Source organism: Stegostoma tigrinum, chromosome 5 (genome assembly GCF_030684315.1).
Source record: "Stegostoma tigrinum isolate sSteTig4 chromosome 5, sSteTig4.hap1, whole genome shotgun sequence".
NCBI classification, from domain to species: Eukaryota; Metazoa; Chordata; class Chondrichthyes; order Orectolobiformes; family Stegostomatidae; genus Stegostoma; species Stegostoma tigrinum.
Genome location: NC_081358.1, coordinates 90,629,046 through 90,650,848, shown reverse-complemented (window position 1 = coordinate 90,650,848; position 21,803 = coordinate 90,629,046). Strand labels below are relative to the sequence as shown.

At 37.6% G+C, this 21,803-nt stretch overlaps 1 protein-coding gene across 1 annotated transcript in view; it reads right to left on the bottom strand.

Moving 5' to 3' along the window:
- Nucleotides 1-17,517: 17,517 nt before the first annotated feature.
- cibar1 (CBY1 interacting BAR domain containing 1) overlaps nt 17,518-21,803 on the bottom strand; it is a 71,163-nt gene continuing 66,877 nt past the window's right edge. The window contains exon 9 of the mRNA XM_059646131.1: nt 17,518-18,094. Within this exon, the coding sequence (XP_059502114.1) occupies nt 18,002-18,094 (93 nt within the window). The 3' untranslated portion in view covers nt 17,518-18,001. The remainder of the gene's footprint in view (nt 18,095-21,803) is intronic.

The window sequence follows — 21,803 nt, the reverse complement described above, 5'->3', positions numbered from 1 at the left end:
TAGATGTAAAATTACTTAACAGGTGTAAGTTCTGAAAAGATTCTGTTTAATTTATGGAACACAGCACTAATAGTTTGATTTCTGAATAGTTTTTAAAAATAAACTGACACGAGTAAAAACTTTAATGATTACAACCCGTTGATCATTATCAACCTATGTCAGGAAACCAATTGTTGGTTCGAATGCAGCAAAGAATACTTAAATGTAGGTTAGTTGAATTAAAATATGTATAGACTTTCCTAATTATGGTTCATCTTGTCAGGTGATGCAGAGTAATCAGCAGTGCTTAGCCATATTTCTTAGTATTTTTGTTTTAATATACAGTGTGTGCCACTATGCTTGGAAAGCAGAGCAATAATGAGTTGAACAAGAGCATTTGAGCTAAAAATTACCTATTCGGCCCTCTAATTTTTTTTAAACCTAGAAGCATGGAAATTTTTTCAGTGACCCTTTTGGATGTGATGATACTGGCAAATTGACATTTTGATTGCTTATCCTTTGTTTCCCTTGAGGTACTGCAGTAATTTATACTCTTGGGTATAGAGTTCCATACTTAAACAGAGATGGAAATAATGTAACGTCCTGTTCAAGATAATGTGTTACTTTTGACACGAACAACGTGTTTCTAAGTGGTAGAAATGATTGGCTTTTGATCCTGTTCATAATACGTTGGAAATTTGCTGTATTGTGGATTGTACACTGGTGGTTTAAATATTTGTTTGAAGTAGTGAATGAGTACTAATCAGGCATACTATTTTTCTCCTGACTAATATCAGTGGTGTGACTGTATCTGTGCCTATCCAAGCGGGGAAAAAGTATTCTTCCCATTCCTGGCTTCTGCTTAGTAGGTGGTGGAGAGGCTTTAGAGAGATGGAAATATGAGTCACTGACTGTGGGGTGCTGATCAACTGTAACAAGTCAGTAATTGTTTTATTTGGCTGTTTCCCCTTGAGGTCAATGGTAACCCAAGATGGTAGAAAACTCTGGTAATACCATTGAGGTTTCAACAAGAGATTATTAGATTTTACTTGTTATTAATGCCTATTGCCTGGCACTTGGATCATGCAACTAGCGTACCATTATTCATCTCAAATCTGAGTTGTCATGGGAACCTTGCATATTGATTCATTATCATTATCTGAAATGATCCCAAACTCTGCAATTGCCAGCAAAATCTTTACTTACATTGGAGGGAATATGAAGATGAACCAGGTATTTTGGTTTGATACACTCTAATTGAGCAACTCCTGGAACTAGAATTATTTGGCCTCCCAGTAATAGAACATAGAACAATACAGCACAGATCAGGCAATTTGGCCCTATCTCCAGTTGTTGGAGAGTTATCCTTTCCTTGATTTTTATTGTTTTACTATGTCTCCTTGGTGTCATGCTTATGACGGGTAGTCACTTTGATGTTGTTTCTGCAATTCAACTCTAGTTTCCATAATTTTGACCAAAGTTGTCATTAAGCTTGGAGTCAAATGGTGATGGTGCATCCAAATGAGGATTGGTGACCAAATTATTGAGGTGTCTAATGCCACTTGAGAGAACTATTGTTGCTTTTCATGACTTTGTTTGTTGAGAATAGGCTCTGGATTTGTCCTTTTTATGTGTAGGGAAAACCTGGGCAATGCTCCTATTACCAGGTAAACACCAGCGTTGTCAAAGGTTGGAACAGTTAGGCTAGGATTGTGACTATTTTTCAAGCTAGTTCTTGAGTGATGACTGGGATGTTGCCCAAGCATTTGTTCCGTTATGTACATTCATTCAATTCTGGAGTGTACTTAATTGTTTAAAGACCGATACTGTGAGGTGGAGATCTTGGTCGGAATCTTATCTTGTCAGCAATTCTGCTGAAGATGGTTGAACATTTTTGAACTTGGTTGCTGGACGTTTCTGTGGTGGTTGTTGAGCACCTTCAATTTATTTCTTAATGTTCACCAACGTTCCATGACTGAATGTGGCCGGACTGATCTGTTCATTGTGGCATTGCTTATCTATGTATGAAATGCTGTGCTTGTTTAATGTTGAAATAACTTTGTTAGGTTGATTTTTCCTTTTCTAGGTAAACCTGGTGCTGCTCTTCTGCAGTCCTTGTTCATATAATCCACTGTCTGAACAAAATGCCAGGCCATGGGATTCTGTGACACCTGCAGTTTAACAAATTAAATCTTTGTGTGTTTGATGAGGAAAACATAATTTTTACCAAATTAATAAAAATTAAAATTTTAGTAAATTATGCTGCCAGCATTCTCATTTTAGTTTATTTCTGAGAAGTAACTCATGTTAATGTTTTCAGTTACCATAATTGATTATTTGGAACTAGGAGCAAGAGTAGACTGTTAAGGCTGTATAATCTGTCCCGCCATTCTCCCTCTGTACCGTACTTAGTTTCTCCCCACATCTCTTGATGCTTTTAAAATGTTTAAAAAAGGCATTCTCTGAATATATTCAGTGACTTGGCCTCCAAAACCTCTGTGGTGGAGAATTATAAATATTTGCTACCCAGTGGAGTGAATTTTTTTTTCCCCATTTCAGCCCTTAATGGCCTACCTCATATACTAAGGCTGTGTTCCCTGGTTCTAGATTCCCAGCCCCAAGTCTCATTACATCTACTCGGTTCTGTTAGAATTTTATATCTTTCAATCACACCCCGTCTCATCCTTCTAAACTCTAGTGAATACAGATTGAGTTGACTCAATCTTTCTTCATAATAAGAGTACTGCCATCTCTATTATGAGACTAATGAATCTCCAGTGCACTAGACTTACAGTTAATGGTAGGGCTGTGGGAAGTGTTGTTGAGCAGAGACCCCTAGTGGTTCAGGTACATAGTTCATTGAAAGTTGCATCACAGGTAGACAGTGTAACAAAGACATTTGGCAGGCTTGCCTTCATTGCTCAGACCATTGAGTATAGGAGTTGGGATGACCTAGCCCAGTCTACAGAATGTTGGTGATGCCCCTTTTGGAAAACTGTACAGCTTTGGTTCCCTGCTATAGGAAGGATTATTAAATTGAAGAGGGTGCAGAAGGAGGTGCTGGTAGGCTGGGACTTCATAAGGTCCTCAACCTCCAGTGAATAGAGATTTATAAGATCATGCAGAGCATATGTAAGGGGACTAGGAAAGGTCTTTCCCCTTGGGTAGGGATTTCAAAACTAGAGCAATGCATAATTTGAAGGTGAGGGAGAGGATTTAAGAGACATGAAGGGCAACATTTTCAGAGGGTGGTACGTATATGCAATGAATTGTCAGAAGTGGTAGATGCAGGTACAGTTACAACATTTTAAAGACCTTTGGACAGGTACATGAATAGGAACCGTTTAGAGGGATATTGCCAAACGCAAGCAAATGGGACTAGTCAGAGAAACTTGGTCAGCATGAACGAGTTGTACCAAAGAGCCTGTTTTTGCACTATATGACTACTCTTATGCTGTAACCCGCTTTGAAAGGAGGCTAAGATTCCATTAGTCTTTCAGTTTAGCTGCTGCTCCTAGTTTCTATGCAGGTAGATACTTAGTGCTTACTTAAGAAGCCTCATGGGCCAGCAGAAAATGAAATTCCCCAAATAAAAAAACTTGCAGTCTTATCATCATTCCCATTTGACTTTTAGAAATAAGTACCAACTGATACCCAAACTCTTAACAGAAGTTGGATTTTATAATTTCACTGTAAACATACTGTAAAGCATTTATACAGCATCTTGAACAAAATGTTGGTGATGCACTTTTTGGAAAACTGTACAGCTTTGGTTCCCTGCATAAGTGCTCCCCACGACCCTTTTTGTGAATACGTAATGAATAACAGTGCTGTGTTTCAAATTCACTTCTATAATCTTGTTTCTTATAAAGTACTTTGGACATGGTTCCAGATGCTGTATAAATGTTTTACAGTGTATGTTTACAGTGAGATTACAAAATCCAATTTTTGTTAGAGTTTAGGTATCAGTTGGTACTTATTTCTAAAAGTCAAATGGGAATGATGATAAGACTGCAACTTTTTTTTATTTGGGGAGTTTCATTTGCTACTGGCCCTTAGGCTTCTTAAGTAAGCATTAAGTATCTACTTGCATAGAAACTAGGAGCAGCAGTAAGCCATTCAGCCATTGAAGCCTGTTGTACCTTTTGAGGAACATGACTGATTCTCTACTTTAATGCCATGCTCCTGCCTTCTCCCTGTGCCCCCTTTTAAAGATTTTAAAATCTAGAAATTTTCCTCTTTTTGTGTGTGTGTGTGTGTGTGTGTGTGTGTGTGTGTCGCCTCCCGAATATATTCATTGATTTGACCTACAGGGTTCCACGGGACAGAATGCCATTCACAGTCAGCCGAGTGAACCTCCGTTGCACTCCCTCTACGGCTATATGACCTGTCTTAGAGGACACTGATCCAGATATGGTCTCACCAAGACTCTGTAAAACTCTAATACATCAACCCAGTTTCTGAATTCAAATTCTTTTGCAATGATGGCCAATAGACTAGTTGCCTTACTTATTAAATACCTGAACTAAGGTCACTACATAACTCATCACATTTTTTAAAAGGGGTCGTTGAATCTTGAAACAAAAGGAATTTTCATTCTGTAGTTAACCTTGTCTGGAAAGGAATATTGCATTCCTCAACACTACCATAACTCAAGTATACTAGCACAGAATTTTCAAAGTAATAGGTCCACTACATTGATTCTGAAAAGTGTATATTTGTTTGAGTACTCTAAACTATAAACCCAGACATTGATACTTAACAATACTTGCCTTTCTTGAGATATTTGTACCTACCTTCAGTAAAACAAAAAGCCAGTTTAGATTCTCTGTTCAAATTTCTAAAATGGAATTTCACCACTCTGCTTTCTCACTCAGATGAGTGGGCTAATGTTGAGTTCAGACCAACACCTAATAATTTATAACTATTCTTTCACTGTCTGACTACCTTTTTATAGTCATGCATTACTCTACGTAAATGTGATCAATAATGTTACACTTATCGAGTTGGCCTAATTTTTTGCAAAATCGCAGCTTTGTTTCCTTTTCTGAGTTCAGAGGATATGGGCATTCTAGCATTTATTGCCCACTCCTAGTTGGCCTTGAAGATAGAATTGAGCAGCCTTCTGGAACTGCTGTAGTCTGTTTGCTGTAGACAGACACACAATGCTATTCGAGATGGAATTACAGGACATTGAACCAGCAACACTGCAGGAATGATGAAATATGTCCCAGTCTATAAAGTAAAAGGCTTGGAGGGTTCTTTGCAGATGGTGGTTATCCAATGTAACTGCCGCCTCTATCCTTCTAGACACCAGTGATCATTAGTTCAGAAGGTACTGCCTAAGTAGAGCCTTGGAGAATTTCTGCAGTGCACCTTTGTAGATGGAACTTACTGCTGCTAATAACTGGTGGTGGAAGGAATAAATCTTTGTGGATCATTGAAGTAGGCTGCAATGTACTGGATGATGTCAAACTTCTTGAATGTTGTTGGAGTTGCAGTCATCAGGACAAGTAAAGGGTATTTTGTCATACTCTTGACCTATGTGCTGTAGATGGTGGACAGGCTTTGGGAAATTGGGAGGTGAATTATTCATATCAAGGTTCCTAGCCTGTGACCTGCTCCTGTAACTACAGTATCTGTGTGGATGGTTTAGTTCTGTTAATATTCAATGCTAATCCCCAAGATGTTGATAGTGAGACATTCAGTGAATGAAAATGCCTTTTAATGTCATGAGAAGACTATTAAATCCTCTGCCATTGGAGATGGTCATTATTTGATATTTGTATATCTTGAATGTTAGTTGCTACTTGTCAGTCCGATCCTGGATGTTGATGAGATCATGTAGCGTTTGGCATGGACTGCTTAAGCATCTGAGGACTTGAATGTTGCTAAATATTGTGCAGTTATCAGTGAACATCCCCATTTCTGGTCTAAAGTTGGAGAGACAGTCGCTGATGAAAGTGAAGATGATTGGGCCAGAAACCCTGAGGAGCTCCTACAGAGGTGTCTTGGAGCTGAGATGACAGACCTCCATCAACGACAATCTTCCTTTGTGCCAGGTATGACTTCTATTAATGGATACTTTACCTCCAATCTTCGCCACATTACTCTACTCAAATGTAAACATTTTCAGATTTATTTTCACCTGAGTGGGGGAAAGAAGTTGGATGTTCATTTGTGAGATATGGTTTATATTTTTTCTTATGCTGGCCTTGACAGCAGATACAGGAAAAAGCTAAATTTTTAAATCTTATTTGGAGGGAATTGTTCACTTAAGTGGGATGATTGAACTAATTCCATGACTCTTCAGATATAAATGGGATCATTTGTCCTGTTGTGCAATCAGCTGATGTCCCCCTTTTAATAATCTTGAGGAAACGTTGCAATCCTCGTACATTTTTACAGAATATCACATGAGTGTTTCAGATTAAGTACATAAATGGTGAGGTATAAAGAACAGAGTCAGTTATTGGAGTACTTAATCATTGGGTAAATATTGAGTAAAGCTTAAGGTCTGTTCACCGTTGGGAGCTCTAATGGTCATCGGTTTGGACTTAAGTTTTTATGATCTGTACTCGAGCCATTTTCATCTGTCTTGTAATCTATTTGGTTAGACATCTGTAAAGATGCAATAGACCCATTGAACCAACTCAGCATGAGTTCCAAACCTAGTTGTTTTACATGTTATGATTTGTGCAGAAGCACCCTGCCATTGAGGATCTATCATAAATAGCCTCCCTTTCCACTGTGGACGAGATTTAATGTCAGTATTATTTGGGTGGGACAAGTTCGAACATTCTTGCAATCTAATCAGTAATGGAGTTAAGGGTTATTGGAAACAAGCAGGAAAGTGACAAGAGTCCAAGATAAGATCAGTGATGATCTTGTTGAACGATGAAGCAGGTTCAAAAGTGCTGTGCGCCTCATTGGTCCTGTTTCTTTGTTCATGCTCTGCTCTGCAGTTCTTTTTGATATGTTTACGTAAAGTACATGAGAACAGCTATAGTTGGTACAGTCTAAATTCACACATAGAATTACCATTTTTCCTCATTGTTGGTACACTTTACACTAACGTGGACTTGATATGCAGTATGTTTCTAAATACTAATTATATACGTTATTTCAAAAGAAATCCACAAAAGATAAGTTGAATTATTTTAACAGGTGATTTTTATGAAACAGTATGCAATGTAGAAATGCTGGTGCTCTGAGCTGTGAACCAAATGATCATGTGGTAATCAACATACTGAAAGAACCAAATTTACTGTGGGACCCCATTTTTTTCTTTTCAAAAGGCAAAATTTTGCCTGTTTTGTAACTTCAGTTATAAACATAAAATTAAAATGAATTAACAGACAAATTACAGTATAAGTAATGTTGAATCACAGTAAAACAATAAACATGTTACTTGCTAGGCAGTACATTTGGTATATATTTCACTAATTTCAGTAATACATTCCTTCAGATCTCTGATCTTCCACTGTTTCTCCAAGTATTTAGTCACTGATCCTCCTCAGATAGGAGCTCTTCATGGGTACAAACTTCAGCAAAATAGTGGTCATGAACTTCTCTCAGCTCTGCTGCATTCTTAATTGTGTGGATCCATCAGAATTTCCTTTATCTAAACTGTCAGTAATTGTACACTTTTATAGTTAGTCCTGTTGCTTCACTTACTTTAAAGTATCAAACAACAGAGACAAACTGGCATTTGTTGTCACGAGCTCTTGGATCCAGCCTTTGGGTTTTTCTTTTTCAATGTACTGCCACTACCATACCCCTCAAGAAACCTAGTCACGTGGGCCTTTTGCATTTCATCTAGTGTCGCATGATCGTGTCAGAAATTACACATGACTAGGTTATGGTTGAACAGGTTTAGTTGAAAACACAAGTTTTCTGAGAGTAGCCCCTTTGTCAGGTGAAATGAGAAAAGTGATCAAAGGGTCACAACTGTTGAGGATGTATTAAACTTGCACTTTCCCTCTCGCTCACACGCACTTCACCTGATGAAGGAGATAACCCCAAAAGCTTGTGTTTTCAAATAAGCCTGTTGGACTATAACCTGATCTCATATGATTTCTGACCTTGTCCACCCCAGTCCAACACCAGCACCTTCATATCACAGGATCATAGCTTTTCATATCTACCTGTGTGGGGAATAGGGACAAGGACAAGACCTGTAAATTATACTGTTTCCAATACTCCAGTAGAGTACCCAAGTAACAACCTTTTGTGCAACAGCATTGATGGTCAATGCTTCTACAAATGTTCTTTACAACTGGAGTTCCACAGGTTAAGCAGGCAAGGATGAATCTCACTGCCGAAATCACAATGCAAGCCCACAAAATCACTCTGGAAGTATTTTCTTGTATATCTGTTCCCACAATGCTGCATTACCTTGGATTCCAACACAGTATTAAGATTTTTCCCTAATGAATATAGGCCAGTTATTTTAAAATTATTGCACTATGTTTGAGCTAGATTTGTTTTCTAATTTTCTTGTCCTTTTTTGTATATTGTTGCTGAGGGTTTCCCTGGGGCATTTATTCTGTTAAAGCTGTTGTATTAAATGTAAATATCAGAACTTCATTAGGAAAATTTATGTAGGAATTTTATCCAGCAAATTTTATCTTGTCAAGCCTAAAATTGGCATGTTATGACTGTTTACCATTTTCTTCATGAAGCAACCACAGATTACAAAGAAATGATTGCACATTGAGTTTCTACCGCACTTAATATATGTAAGTTGAAAGAAAGTTCTAATGAAGTAGATGGAAGCCTGTTTGACTCCAAGAAACCCCACATATTTAGGTTGCAAGATCTTTTCCAACACTATCAGTAAAACCGAAAAAAACCCCCCACCTTTTTACTTGAATGAGACAGACAGGGCACACTGGAATTTAGCATTTTTTCCATAACGTCATTTCCCAAATAGAAAATATTATACTCAGAATTACAGTTATCAGTGATACATTTTTTTTTGATTGCTCACTAACCTGTGTTAACTTTATTGATCTCAGCTATTGTAAGGATCGGTTTCTTAGAATCTTTGGGAGAAACTGGTAAGATTCAAAGAAGCTGCATGGATGTTGATGATTTCATATCCCAAGTTTAGTATTTTGCTTGCATTGGGATAATTATCTAAAGAAAATCAGCTAGGAGAAAACTTTTCTAAGTCTTTTGTACGGGAGAAACCAGAAGTGCGTTAAAATTTAGAATGCTGTCCAAGGGCTTGAAAATTGAAAGGTTGCCTTTGGAAATTTAATTGGTTTCATTATAACACACATGTTGTTGAAGAAGACCACTTGGCTTAAAATATGCTGCTTATTTCATAGAACAATGGTAGAAATTACAGGAAGGCAAACTAAGAAGCATTCCTCCTTATCAGATTCCTGCATCTATTTTATACAATAAATATTGAGAATTTCTTTGTTTGTCTTTACTGTGGTCATTATTCTGTTTCAGGCATTTCTTCTGGATTTGTGTCTGGATGGATGATCTGCCATTCCCAAAGAAAAGGGTGGTTGGGAAACATGAGGACAGAAGATTTGGTTTATCTTGTTTTCCTTCTACTCTCATCCTGGAAGGGTCATCTTATTTTACATATTTGGTTGGTAATTTTAAAATTGAATATTGTCAGCCGGTTGGGAAGACCTTAATCCTGAATCTGCTTACTGTATCAGGGAAATCTGGAAACATTTATCAACCATTTTCTAAAAATTGAGTTTATTTACTATAATATAAAACATTAACAGTAGACTATTATAACCATAAAAGCTCAAAAGTAGGTCTCCCACATGACTCAGTGGGGATTTACAAGGTATGGATTGATGTACCACTAAATAAGACAGATCAAAAAAAAAAGCATTCAAATTACTTTTTGGTTGCAAGTTACTGAGCAATCCATATATTAAAAAAAATACATTTTTCAGAAGCGATACATAATTTACCCAACTTAATAGGACACTAATATTTAATTTAACTCTACCCACCTGATTTTGCTCCACTTCATTTTATTCTCAAACCTGACAGTTTTTTTGAAACTAAGATAAAAATTTATTTGATCCAACATAGAAGGCTTTATAGGAAAGTGTGTTCTGGATCTGCCCCCAATAGGCTTGTTAGAATGATTCAGGCAGGCTGAAAGAGAAATTGTAGTAACATGAATACAGAATTTGTTGGCAGATGGAAAAATGAATGGGGTAAATAATTTTTGCTTGGACTGGAAAAAGAAGTAGAAACTAATAGGGTATTTGTTTATTTTTCTTTTTGATTTAAGTGAAAGTGACAAGTTTGACAACTGGTAAGAATAGCAAAAGTCTTGATGTAGATGCACCAATGGCAACTTGCCAGTGTCATTCCATAGTAGTTTCCAAAACAGTAACTTAGGACATGGCAGCCGGTGCTTGGAAGCATAACCACCTGCAAGTTCTCTTCGAAGCGTGCACACACAAATACACACACGCACCAACCCCAGTCTGACTTGGAGCTATGTTGCCATTCCTTAACTGAAACGAGCTCAAAATCTCAGATACCCCTTCATAACAAGATTGTGGGTATTCCCAGGTAATATTAGTCTGCAGCAGTTCAAAAAGACAGCTCAGCACTCAATTTTTCAAGGGCAGTTGGAGGCAAACAACAACTTAAAGTTTTGCTATCTGTGCCAACCCTACTGAAGATGGTGACAGAATAGGATGCTCTGGTTGGAGCTCCTATGCTTGCCAAACCCATTTTTTAACCTTCTTCCCTCTTTTGTTGCTCTCTTGTGTTCCCTTTCTTCCCTGAGCTCAAATATTTTAAATAGATGATGCATTACCCTGAGATTATGCTCTCTAGTCATAGACTGTTCCACAAGGGGCAACGATCCTTCCGAGAGGGGGGATAAATCCCTCGCCCCAACTTTTTCTGGACTGTCTCCAATGCCAGTACATCTTTCCTTAGATAAGGAGACCAAAACTGTACATGATATTGAAGTTGTGATCTGACTACTGCCTTGTATAATTTTAGCAAGACTTTCCTACATTTTATATTTCATTTTCTTTGAAATAAAATCCAACATTCTATTTGTCTTCCATATTACCTGTTGAACCTGTATGATGTTTTTTGAGTTCTGCATGAGCACATTCAAATACATGCAAATTCCTCAGTGCTGCAGCTTTCTGCATCTTCCTGTATTTTAAATAATATTTGGCTCCTTTGTTCTTCCTGCCAAAGCGCACAAAGTCACTCCTTCCCACACTACATTCCGGTCTGTCGAGTGTGCTGACTCTCTTTAATGTTTCTGCATTCCTCTGAGTCCCCATTGTCATTCTCACCACTCGCTCTTCCACATGCTTTAGTCATCTGAAGATGCAGTGATAACACATTCACTTTGTCATCCAAGTCAATAACATATGCTGTAAATAACTGTGGCCTAGTACTGATTCCTTTGGCACTCCGTTAGTTACAGGTTGCCATCCTGAATTTTTGTTAGCCACCTTGAAAATGTTCACTTTATCCTCACTGTCTAATTTTACCCAGTTAATTCTCCATCCACACCAATATATTACCCCTAACGCCATGGGTTGTCATCCTATTAAATAGTCTTACGCGCAGTACCCTGTCAAACGCCATATGTAAATCCAGAGATTTGTTTCCCCCTTTGCATTCACTACCTTTCTGATCATTTTTCAGACATGATCTCCTAATCATGAATCCATGTTGCCTCTGTTTTATTAGGTTATGTCTTTCCAAATGCTTTAACATCCTTTAAAATAAACTCTAATGTTTTCCCACTGATGTTAATTAACCAATAGTTAGCTGTTTATGTTCCCTTTTTTTTCAATGTGTGTTACATTAGCTGTTTTCTGATTTTTGGGGAACTTGTACTACTACTTATGATTGTTATTGTACTTATTTCCTCCTTTTGCCTATCCTCCTACCCTACCCATTATTTAGTATTTTGAGATTAAATTTGTCTTCTATCAGGAAGACTGATGCACAGTATTTATTCAGGTCCTCTGCCATTTTCTGTTTCCTATTATATCCCCTGTTTTATTCTGTAAAAAGTCTATTAAAGTTTCCTTTTTACATATTTATCATCATATTTGCTAGTTTACTGCCAAAGTTTATTTTCTCTCTCCTTATGGTCATCTTTCTACACACACACACTTTCAGTCCTTTGGTTTACCTCTAATCTTTGCCACATTATGATTTTGATATACCCTACGCAAGTAAGATGTTAATATTATCTAATGTGGGATTGATAATGGCATTGAAAAATATGACCAAACAAAATTGCATCTTTCTCTTTCAAGAGGGCTGTATTCATTGAGCCTGTTGTCCTTTCTTGCAAAATCTCACAGGTAGATAAAAACCAAAATTTGGCTTTGCACTTCTGAAGTTAGTGTTGAATTTTTCTTTCACTAGAATCCAGTGGGTGTCTAATCTTAAAAATACATCATGATTGATGTAAGCAAAACCAGTCCTTGGATATCTTATGGAAAACTAAGAAATGTGCTCCCAGGACAATTCTAATCACTAGTTTCAGAATCACAAGTTCAAGGCTGTTGGTTGTTGGCATTGTTGTCTGAAGATTGTTACTTCAACAAGAACAACTTGTTAGTGGAAGTGCAAGGCAACTTTCAAGACAAATCATACCGTTTGTTCTGTTCTTTCTACTTGAACTGGCATTCTATCAGTCTTGCATAATTTAGCAATTTTTCCAGTTCCACACATATAGTTCCTGAATGCAGGCTGTACCTGATACCAATCAATGCAGCCATTTCTTCAGATTCCAAAAATACCTAATTAAAGCAAAATATTGTCAATGGTGGAATTCCGAAATAAAACAAAACAAAGATTCCGGTATGGCAACATCAGTGCAGAGAAGCAGTTCACATTCGAGTTGAAACACTTGAACGAAAGAATAGATTTGAGTTATATGATGTTAGAAGGGGATGAACAAAAAGAGAACCTGTAGAATAGGATTGATAGAATGAATGAGAGATTAAATGTAAAGATATCATGAACAAAAAGACAAACCATTGAATTGAGTGGCATGCAGCAGGCAACAGATATTTTGATAAATTAGTTTGAATTTAAGGTTTTGGAGTAGATTTGTAGCTCGGGTTGTTGGGGTTGAGGTTGGTTGGCTGGGCGGGCTGGTTTGTTGTTCTGCAGACGTTTCGTTACCGTACTTGATAACATCTTCAGTGCAGCCTCTAAAACATCAGTGTGTTTTCCCGTCTGTCTTTTAAACTCTGGGGTCTGTTGTGATGGATTGCCTCACTTCCGGATTTCCTCCATTGTGGAATGTATATGCGGCCAAGTTCAATGTGTTTATTAATAGCCTGCTTTGTGGAGTGCCATGCTTCTGGAAATTCTTGTACTTGTCTCTGCTTAGCCTGTCCCAGAATCTTGGTGTTGTCCCAGTCAAAGTCATGGTTCTCCTGTCCATGTGGATTGAGATGAGTGAGTATTGGTCATATCTTTTTGTAGCCATTTGGTGTTCATGTACTCTTATTGTTAGTTTCCTTCCTGTTTGTCCGATGTAGTGTTTGTTGCAGTCTTTGCAGGGGATCTAGTAGATGACATCGGTCCTGACCTTGGCGGGGAGTGGCATACGTAGACGACACCTTTGTCATCATTAAACAGGCCAAATTAGAAGACACACACAAACTCATAAACAACACCCTCACCGGAATAAAATTAACCAGATAGAAGGAGAAGAACAAATAAGAATGTCCCATTCCTGGACATCATGGTAGAGTGCAAGACAAATGGGGAAATGCAAACGAAAGTGCACCAAAAAGCCACACACACAGACCAGGTATTGAACTTCGATATTAACCATCCCAGCACACAAACGAAGCTGCATGCAAACACTATTTAAAAGGGCAACAACACATTGCAGCAACATGGAACTTCGCCAAGAGGATGAGGAATACCTCTTCCAAGTGTTCAAGGATAGTGGGTATCGAAAGAACTGGGTCAGGAGATGCCTACAGGAAAAGCATCAGAAAGATGCTACACACTCCGACACACTCATCACACTACCCTACATCAGGAACATGTCAGAACTCACCACAAGATTTTTATGACCGCTGGGCATCAGAATGGCACACAAACCCACATCAACCCTACGCCAAGTGCTCACCTGAACTGAAGACAGGACCAATGTCATCTACTAGATCACCTGCAGAGACTGCGAGAAACACTACATTGGACAAACAGGAAAGAAACTAACAAGAGTACATGAACACCAACTGGCTACAAAAAGACACGACCCATACTCACTCATCTCAATCCACATGGACAAGGAGCACCACCGCTTTGACTGGGACGATACCAAGATCCTGGAACAGGCTAGGCAGAGAGAAACACGAGAATTCCTGGAAGCATGGCACTCCACAAAGCAGGCTATTAATAAACACATTGAACTTAGCCGCATAATAGTTCCACAATGGAGGAAACCCGGAAGTGAGGCAATCCATTGCAATGGACCCTAGAGTTTAAAAGTCAGGCAGGAAAACACGCTGACACTTCATCAGCGGCTGCGCTGAAGATGTTATCAAGTACGGTAACGAAACATCTGCGGAACAATAAACCAGCTCAGCTAGATTGAATTTATCGTGCCAGGCCAGTAGTCAACAGTTGTGACTACTCCCTATTTTGCCACCCCCAACCCCCGCAATCGTTGTCAGTCCTACACCCTACCTTTCTCATCATCTTCCCCTTTTTTTTTCCTTTGTCACCAACCTACCAGCTCCCATCACTCATTATTTTGTTCAGTTCTGTCCATTTAACTCCATGAAAAATATCATGTGGCTGTTCCAAGCCGTCCAAAATTTTCCAGCAGCAACAATGCCACTACTCCATCAGGAAATGATCTCCATTTATTTTCATTCCAATCCAGTTGAGACAACACCAAAGAGATACAGGAGGAAGGAACTACAAAGGCTACACATGAAATCATCAGATCCTGGGAGTTTGACCTCTGCATCATTCCCTTGCAAACAGTGAGTAGCGGCGTATCCAAAAGAACTAGTTGGGCAGAAGTCGACATGAAAAAATTAAAGAACTGAGTTTGGTTTTCTGACAATTTGGAATTCCGCCAAATGAAAAGGGCAGAAAAGTCAAGGTTGGGAGCAAGTTAGGGAAGTAAAATAATGAGCCATATAAAGCATGTGGTCATAGTTGTGAACTGAATAAAGGTGTTCAGCAGAACAGTCACCTAGTTTTTTGTTAGTCTCTTCAATACAGAGGAGACTATTTTTTTCAAATGCCTTCTGGAAGTTCATGCATGGTATTCCACATTACTCAAGTCACCTCTATCAAGTGTGAGCCAACCTTTTAAAAATCTCTTGCAGCTTTATCAGCAAAGAATTTTCAGTGTTCAGTTACTGAATCCTTATTAAGGTCTTAAGGAATTTTACAACAACTGATGTTAGGCTAACTGGTCTGTAATTCACTGGTCTTTGTCACCTTTCTTAAATTGTGGAATTATCAATTTACCAGTCAAAAGGACCAGTTCCCAACTCAACTACCGATGCCCTGTAAACTTGCAGCATTATCATTTTATTTCCTTTAAAACATTTGGGATGGCAACTATTTGAGCCCATGAGATAATTGCATGATATTTCCTTACCTTGTTTATTGCCTCTTTGATTTGTTTACATTAATTTTATTAAGAACCTGCTCTAATTAATCTTCTCAGCTATTTAGCATGGCATACTGCTTCTCTTATACGCAAAACAATTATTTAGCAAGTTTAATTTTTTTTATTTACCTGTCTCAGTTATCAGTTTTTACTTGACTCAGTGTTTCTGGTCACACTTTTGTATTGTTATTTTTCAAAAATTGTTTAAATTTCTTTTTGATTTTCAAATTCCTTCAGGTGTCAGAGCAGTGTTAGGGCCTGAATAGTCCTGTAGGTTATACTGCCGTTTCCAGTTAAATCCACCATAACATCAGCCAGTTTGGAGCAAAAAAATCAAACTATTGAAAGTGTAGTTTTAAATGTAAGCTTCTGTAATCTTTTAAATTGTTTTGCAGGCTGGGCTATATTCCTACACAAAATTTTCAAACCAATCACAACCACAGTCTGAATTAATCATCAGTTTCTGCCAGTAGATTCTGCAAGAACAACATTAATGGACAACATTTTACATGTTTTAAGAATATCTGATTATGCTAATTATTACAAACTGATTCATATTGATGAAATAAATAGAAACTTGGGGGAAAGATTTAAAAATGCAATTTTGAGCATACTTTTTGGTTGTGATTCTATCTCAAAGTATAATACTACCCAAACAACTGTTATTCAGAAGAGAAAGATCAGAAGTTGTACTTGACCTGACAAAGGAGCAGCGCTTTGAAAGCTCGTGATTTCAAATAAACTTGTTGGATCATAAGCTGGTGTCATGCGACTTTCGACCTCGTCCATCCCAGTCCAACACTAGGACCTCCACATCGAGAGAAATATTTAGACGTGATTCTTCAAACCTTCAAGACAGCTGTAAACTTGGATCTGTTTCTGATTAGAAATTGGGAGTATCAAAAAGGATAAATTGAAGCCACCAAATGTACAAGTTGTTATTGTTTTGCCATGTTAAAGGCATGATTAGATAACTGCAAAAATGAAAGATGTACAAATTTTGTTCTGCTTAACACTAGTTAAGTTCAGCTATCTAATGGAAACTGCAAATATCCAATTGGGATGCAGCTGGTGTTTAATAAAGCAGATGATTGCTCCTCAACTAAAATTTAAATGTTTCACCAAACTTGATGGTACTTCACGGTTGTATTGGCATTCACTTTCACCTGGCAATACAAAGAATGTAAGGACACAAGCAGACGTTTGATCATATAGAGGATTTAGCAAACATCCAATCCAAACATTGAGCACAATAAAGATCATAGCTGGTCTGGGAATAGTACTAACTTATTGCCAACGTTCTAAGGTACTACCTTATTTAATTTTCCATTGACTTTCTAATGTAATAGGAAATCACAAATAAAAGTAAAATGGCAATTCTGTCAAGCTCCATCTTCTGTAGGTCAAACAATAACTTTGGCATTGTTAACCAAACAGGAGGCTGCATATGATGGGAAAGTAGTTGTTACTGAACTAGTGACAAGTTGCAGTGTGCAGACCATTCCCAGATCAGCTATGATCTTACTGAATGATGGAGCAGGCTCAAAGGGCCCAGTGGCCTCCTCCAAATCCTAAATCTTACATTCCAATGACAGATTGCCATTTTGAATTGAGTTAAAATAATTTTTTTGTGTGTTTAAATAGAAACATCAACAAAGCTATTAGGTTGTGGTAAAAGCACAAGTGGTTCATCAACTCCTTTCAAGAAAGGGAAATCTTTTAGGGGATTTTCATCCAGCTTGGCCTTTACACTAGCACTTGGAGATGTAGTTTATTCTTAACTGCACTTTGTAACAAGCCATTCAGTTTAATAGACCTGCAATAAAGAATTTCACCACTTCAGAATAATTACAGAGGTAAAATGAATGTTTGACCTAATGATGATGATGTCCCGGAAACAAATTTTAAATGATGGTGGCTGCAATTTACCACCCATCGATTTAATAAAAAAAGGCAAATAACGTGCTCACTTTCATCATCAATACAGACATAGAAAGCACATTTGTGTGTACTACATGTACAAATAAATTTTGTAGTTAACAAAGTTGCCAATATCTGCTATACATGATGCATATCAGCTTTAGAAATGTAAGTATTTGCATATTGTGTAATATCATTAATGTTCATAATGCACAATCAGATGAACCTTCACATAGTGTGCACAGAAACAAGTCTCTAAATCTTTAAGTAAAAATGACAACTGTTCACAAATTTTTGGCATGCATATCAACATTAAGTATTTGGCAGTGTAAAATGCATAAAGCAATAAATTTCTTGCAAGGCTAGCCAGGTTTACATGAATGAGTATTATAAAGTAAACATATCATGCGCAAATAACTCTAGTTATTAAACAAACTAATTTGTGCAGCATTGTCATAATTCTCAGTCATCTTCTTCATCATCTTCGTCTTCCTCCTCTTCTTCCTCCTCCTCTTCTTCATCATTCATCTCTTTTTTGCATAACGTACTGTGGTGCTATACCAAAAGAAGAATAAGGTTAAATGTTACTGATTGTTACTGATTGCAACACAGTTCCACATGCCAACATTTTTTCTGAAGGAGGGTCCAGACCCAAAACGGCAGCTTTCCTGCTCCTCTGATGCTGCTTGGCCTGCTGTGTTCATCCAGCTTTACACCTTGTTGTCTCAGATTCTCCAGCACTGGCAGTTCCTACTATCTCTGGCTAACATTATGTGGGTATGAGTTTATAATTTCCACAGGAAGGAGGCCGGTATTACTAATATCCCAATACCAATCTAACAAGCAAGAACTTGGAACAGAACCAAATATGATATTTTAGGAAGTGTAACAAGTAAGAACATTACATTGGTAAACAGCGGATAGAGTTATACAACAATTTTCTGGATGTACTCAACAGTCAGACTTGCGAAGTGAGCAAGACCTTTACATTTCAGTAAACGTCTAAGGACATTTTCTAATCTGCATAAAGCCAAAATATGTAATTAAAATGAAGAGAACTCCTTAATAGGTAGAGAATATTAGTTTTCTCATTCTAAGCAATACTTGCTAAACACCTAACTTAAATGTGCTTTGTTGAAATAAGAGTTTTGCTGGAAAAGGTTTAGAAGCTGTCCAACTGAAAGATCCCAGCTTACTGTGGGTTCTGATGTGTAATTCGACTAGGATTTACGAGACACCAATTCCCAATTCCTATCCAACTGAGACAATGTAATATTACCACTGCTTCAGATGGCTGTATTTCAGCATTACATTGTGCTGAATCTGGATTTTTTGTATGTTTATGACTCACTTAGTTGCTCATTAGACATTGCAAACATTTGATACGGAAAACATATCCTCCTAACTTTGCAAATGGTGCCACGAGATTCTTAAAAACTATGTACAAGCATTTAAAAAGCATGAATCTGATGAAATTCTTATATGATGATGTCATAATATTAACTGTGTTTGTGGTTTGGTTTCTAAAGTGAAAGAACAGCTTTAAATCAAAATTATTTTTATTCTGTGTTAAAATGGGAAGCTGTGATTTTTAGTTCTGTTGTAGATTTTTATTGAAGAGTTGTTATGGGACGTCTGGAGATTTGGATTAGATCTTTAAATCCTAGAGGTGAACAGTTCAATGCATTAGGGAAAAGGGTAGAAGAGGAAACAAAAACCTGTTGCCTAGTAACATGCATTCAGGAACAAACTCAGAACATTCTGAAAGAAATCAAGAAATGTGTAGGTTCATTCAGCGAGAGGAGGTCCCTAACACACAGATACTGCTTTTAATAGTCTCCAAGCAGACTTGATTGTCAATAAGTCCTCAATGGCCGAGTCACTAACAGAAAAGCTACATAAACATGACTGTTGAAGTCTCAGAGGAAGACATCTTAAAAGACAGTAACTAAACTGAATTGGCAGCTTTTCTTAAGATTTTCAGGAAGAGCCGCTAACGAAGGAAAACAGTTCATTGAGGTAGTAGTTTGCTGAAGAGGAAACAAATTGCAGCTATGCCACCTGAGCAAAGTGCTTGAGCTTGGAGATATGGGTGACCCCTCACTGTGGTTTGAGCATGTCAGGTTGTTGTTAGAAAGATACACCCTTCTACATTTGTAAAAAAAGTCTTGAATAGATCTTGTATCATGCAATATAGTTTGTGTTTATTAAAGATTTATGTTATTGTTAAAAGGACTTCTAGTGATTGACCTCCATTACAAACAAAAATAAATCTCTGGTCTATTAGCTAGAATCATAACATTATTTGGCATTAATGATTCCTTCATGATAACTTTGATTCAGATGTACCATTCTACTCTCACAGCAGTGTCTGAAAAGATCAACGCTGAGGAACTTCTATATTCTCAAATCAGAAAGGTAATAGCTTGTTTGGTTGCACATCTATTTCATAGAGGGGTGACAGGAGTATGTCTACCTTTTGAACCTATTTCATAAGCTTTACAACAAATTGCATATCTTTTAAGAAGGTTTTGGAGTTTCAAAATAATTTTATTATACTCAAGGATTTGTCAGGCCAATCTACTTTGAGGATGAGGACAAGGGAGAGCAGCAAACTAGATGGAAAGCCAGAGCCAAACTGAATCTTCCAAGGCTCAATGTGTACTGCAGCTTCAATGAGCAGCAATATTGTTGAAATCTTAACATCACAAAGGAGACCATCACCCATCTACTGCTATGACTGAAGCCTCAAAGCATAGCCCTTCACCTTTATGCAACAGGCTGCTGCAGGTCAACCTCTCAGTTTACTATCATCAAAAATCCTTACATTTGGAGATGCACATGCATCCCAACAGAAACAGTAGAATGAGAGAGCGCATCACAAAAATATATCCATATTACATGCTTCCTAGAGCTCAGGTACCATAGACTTCATCCACATTCACTGAAATTTTAGCATTTTTCAGAAAGTAATTTAATTTTCTCAGTACCTAGCTGTATGATTTCACACACAACACTAGTCCTCTGCCTTCATATAAAACAAGTATTCAGGGATTGGCTACTGTACAACAATGGCTACCAACTTTAACACCACCTTGAAACAGCTATAAAAATAACATTAACCAAGTGTCCTCTCTTCCAACCCTAATATACCAACAGTTAAACCATACAGATCACCACTACCCTTCCTAATGTTCCCTCAGTCTGGACTCTCATGTCCAGTTTTCAGTTTAGTTTTTTTGTGTCATTGGTCTTTCTCCACAAATAGTAAACTTGGTTATCTTTATGAATTGTCTTGTAGAGGTGACACTGCCACGAATAATATGTCTAACATACTCTCATTCCCCTCAATACTCATTTTCATTTACATTTAACAACACTTGCGCGAGTTTTCATTCAAGTGTTTTGCAACTCGGAAATCTTTTTGTTGCTTTACACTATATTTTGTTTATTCTGGATTTCTATTTCTTTCTTGCATCTGTGAATTTTTTTTTCATCTTGGTCCACGTATAATCCAATTCATTAACCCTAGTGCTTTAAATGCACATATGGAGCTTTGACCTTCCAGCGGCATGTACTGTTATTGCAGTTTTGTACTGTACCAAATAATGGGAACAAGGAAGGATTCCTCGCCAGAAGGTAGGTCAAGACCACAACTAATATTTGATTTGAAGCCACATTTTCAAGATTAGGAAAAAATAAACTGGTAAAGGAAATTAATGATTGGTTGCTCTTGGAGAAACTGGATGCAGACAACAGGGAAGCTATTAGGATGAAGCACAGGGAATGAGTGGAGAGTCTGAAAGAAAATGAATTAAGACATTGCAGTTTAAAAACATAGCAACAGGCTGTTTGGCTTAACTTGACAATGTCAGTTGTAGCCCACAAGAAGCTGGCAACTGTCCACATATTTATTCCAGCTCTTCAGTAGTGCCTGTATCTGAGGTGGTGACTGCAAATATCAGTTCAAGTTCCAGGATCTCTCTGTTAGTGTTGTGTTGTTTCTCTTCCTATTCCACTATTTGCTATTGCTGGCGATCATAAAAGGTGGATTGATGTGAGGAAGGAGAGAATGGTGTGGGTAGCAAGAGGTGCATGATCTCACTATCAGCATGAGGTAAATAGGTATGTTGAGAAGCAGCATAATGTAGAAATATATATGGTTATTCTCATGTTCTCAGTGAGGGAGGATAACATCTTGTTCTTTTGCATTATTATCCCATATCGTAGAGTCATACAGCATGGAAACAGACCCTCTGTCCAA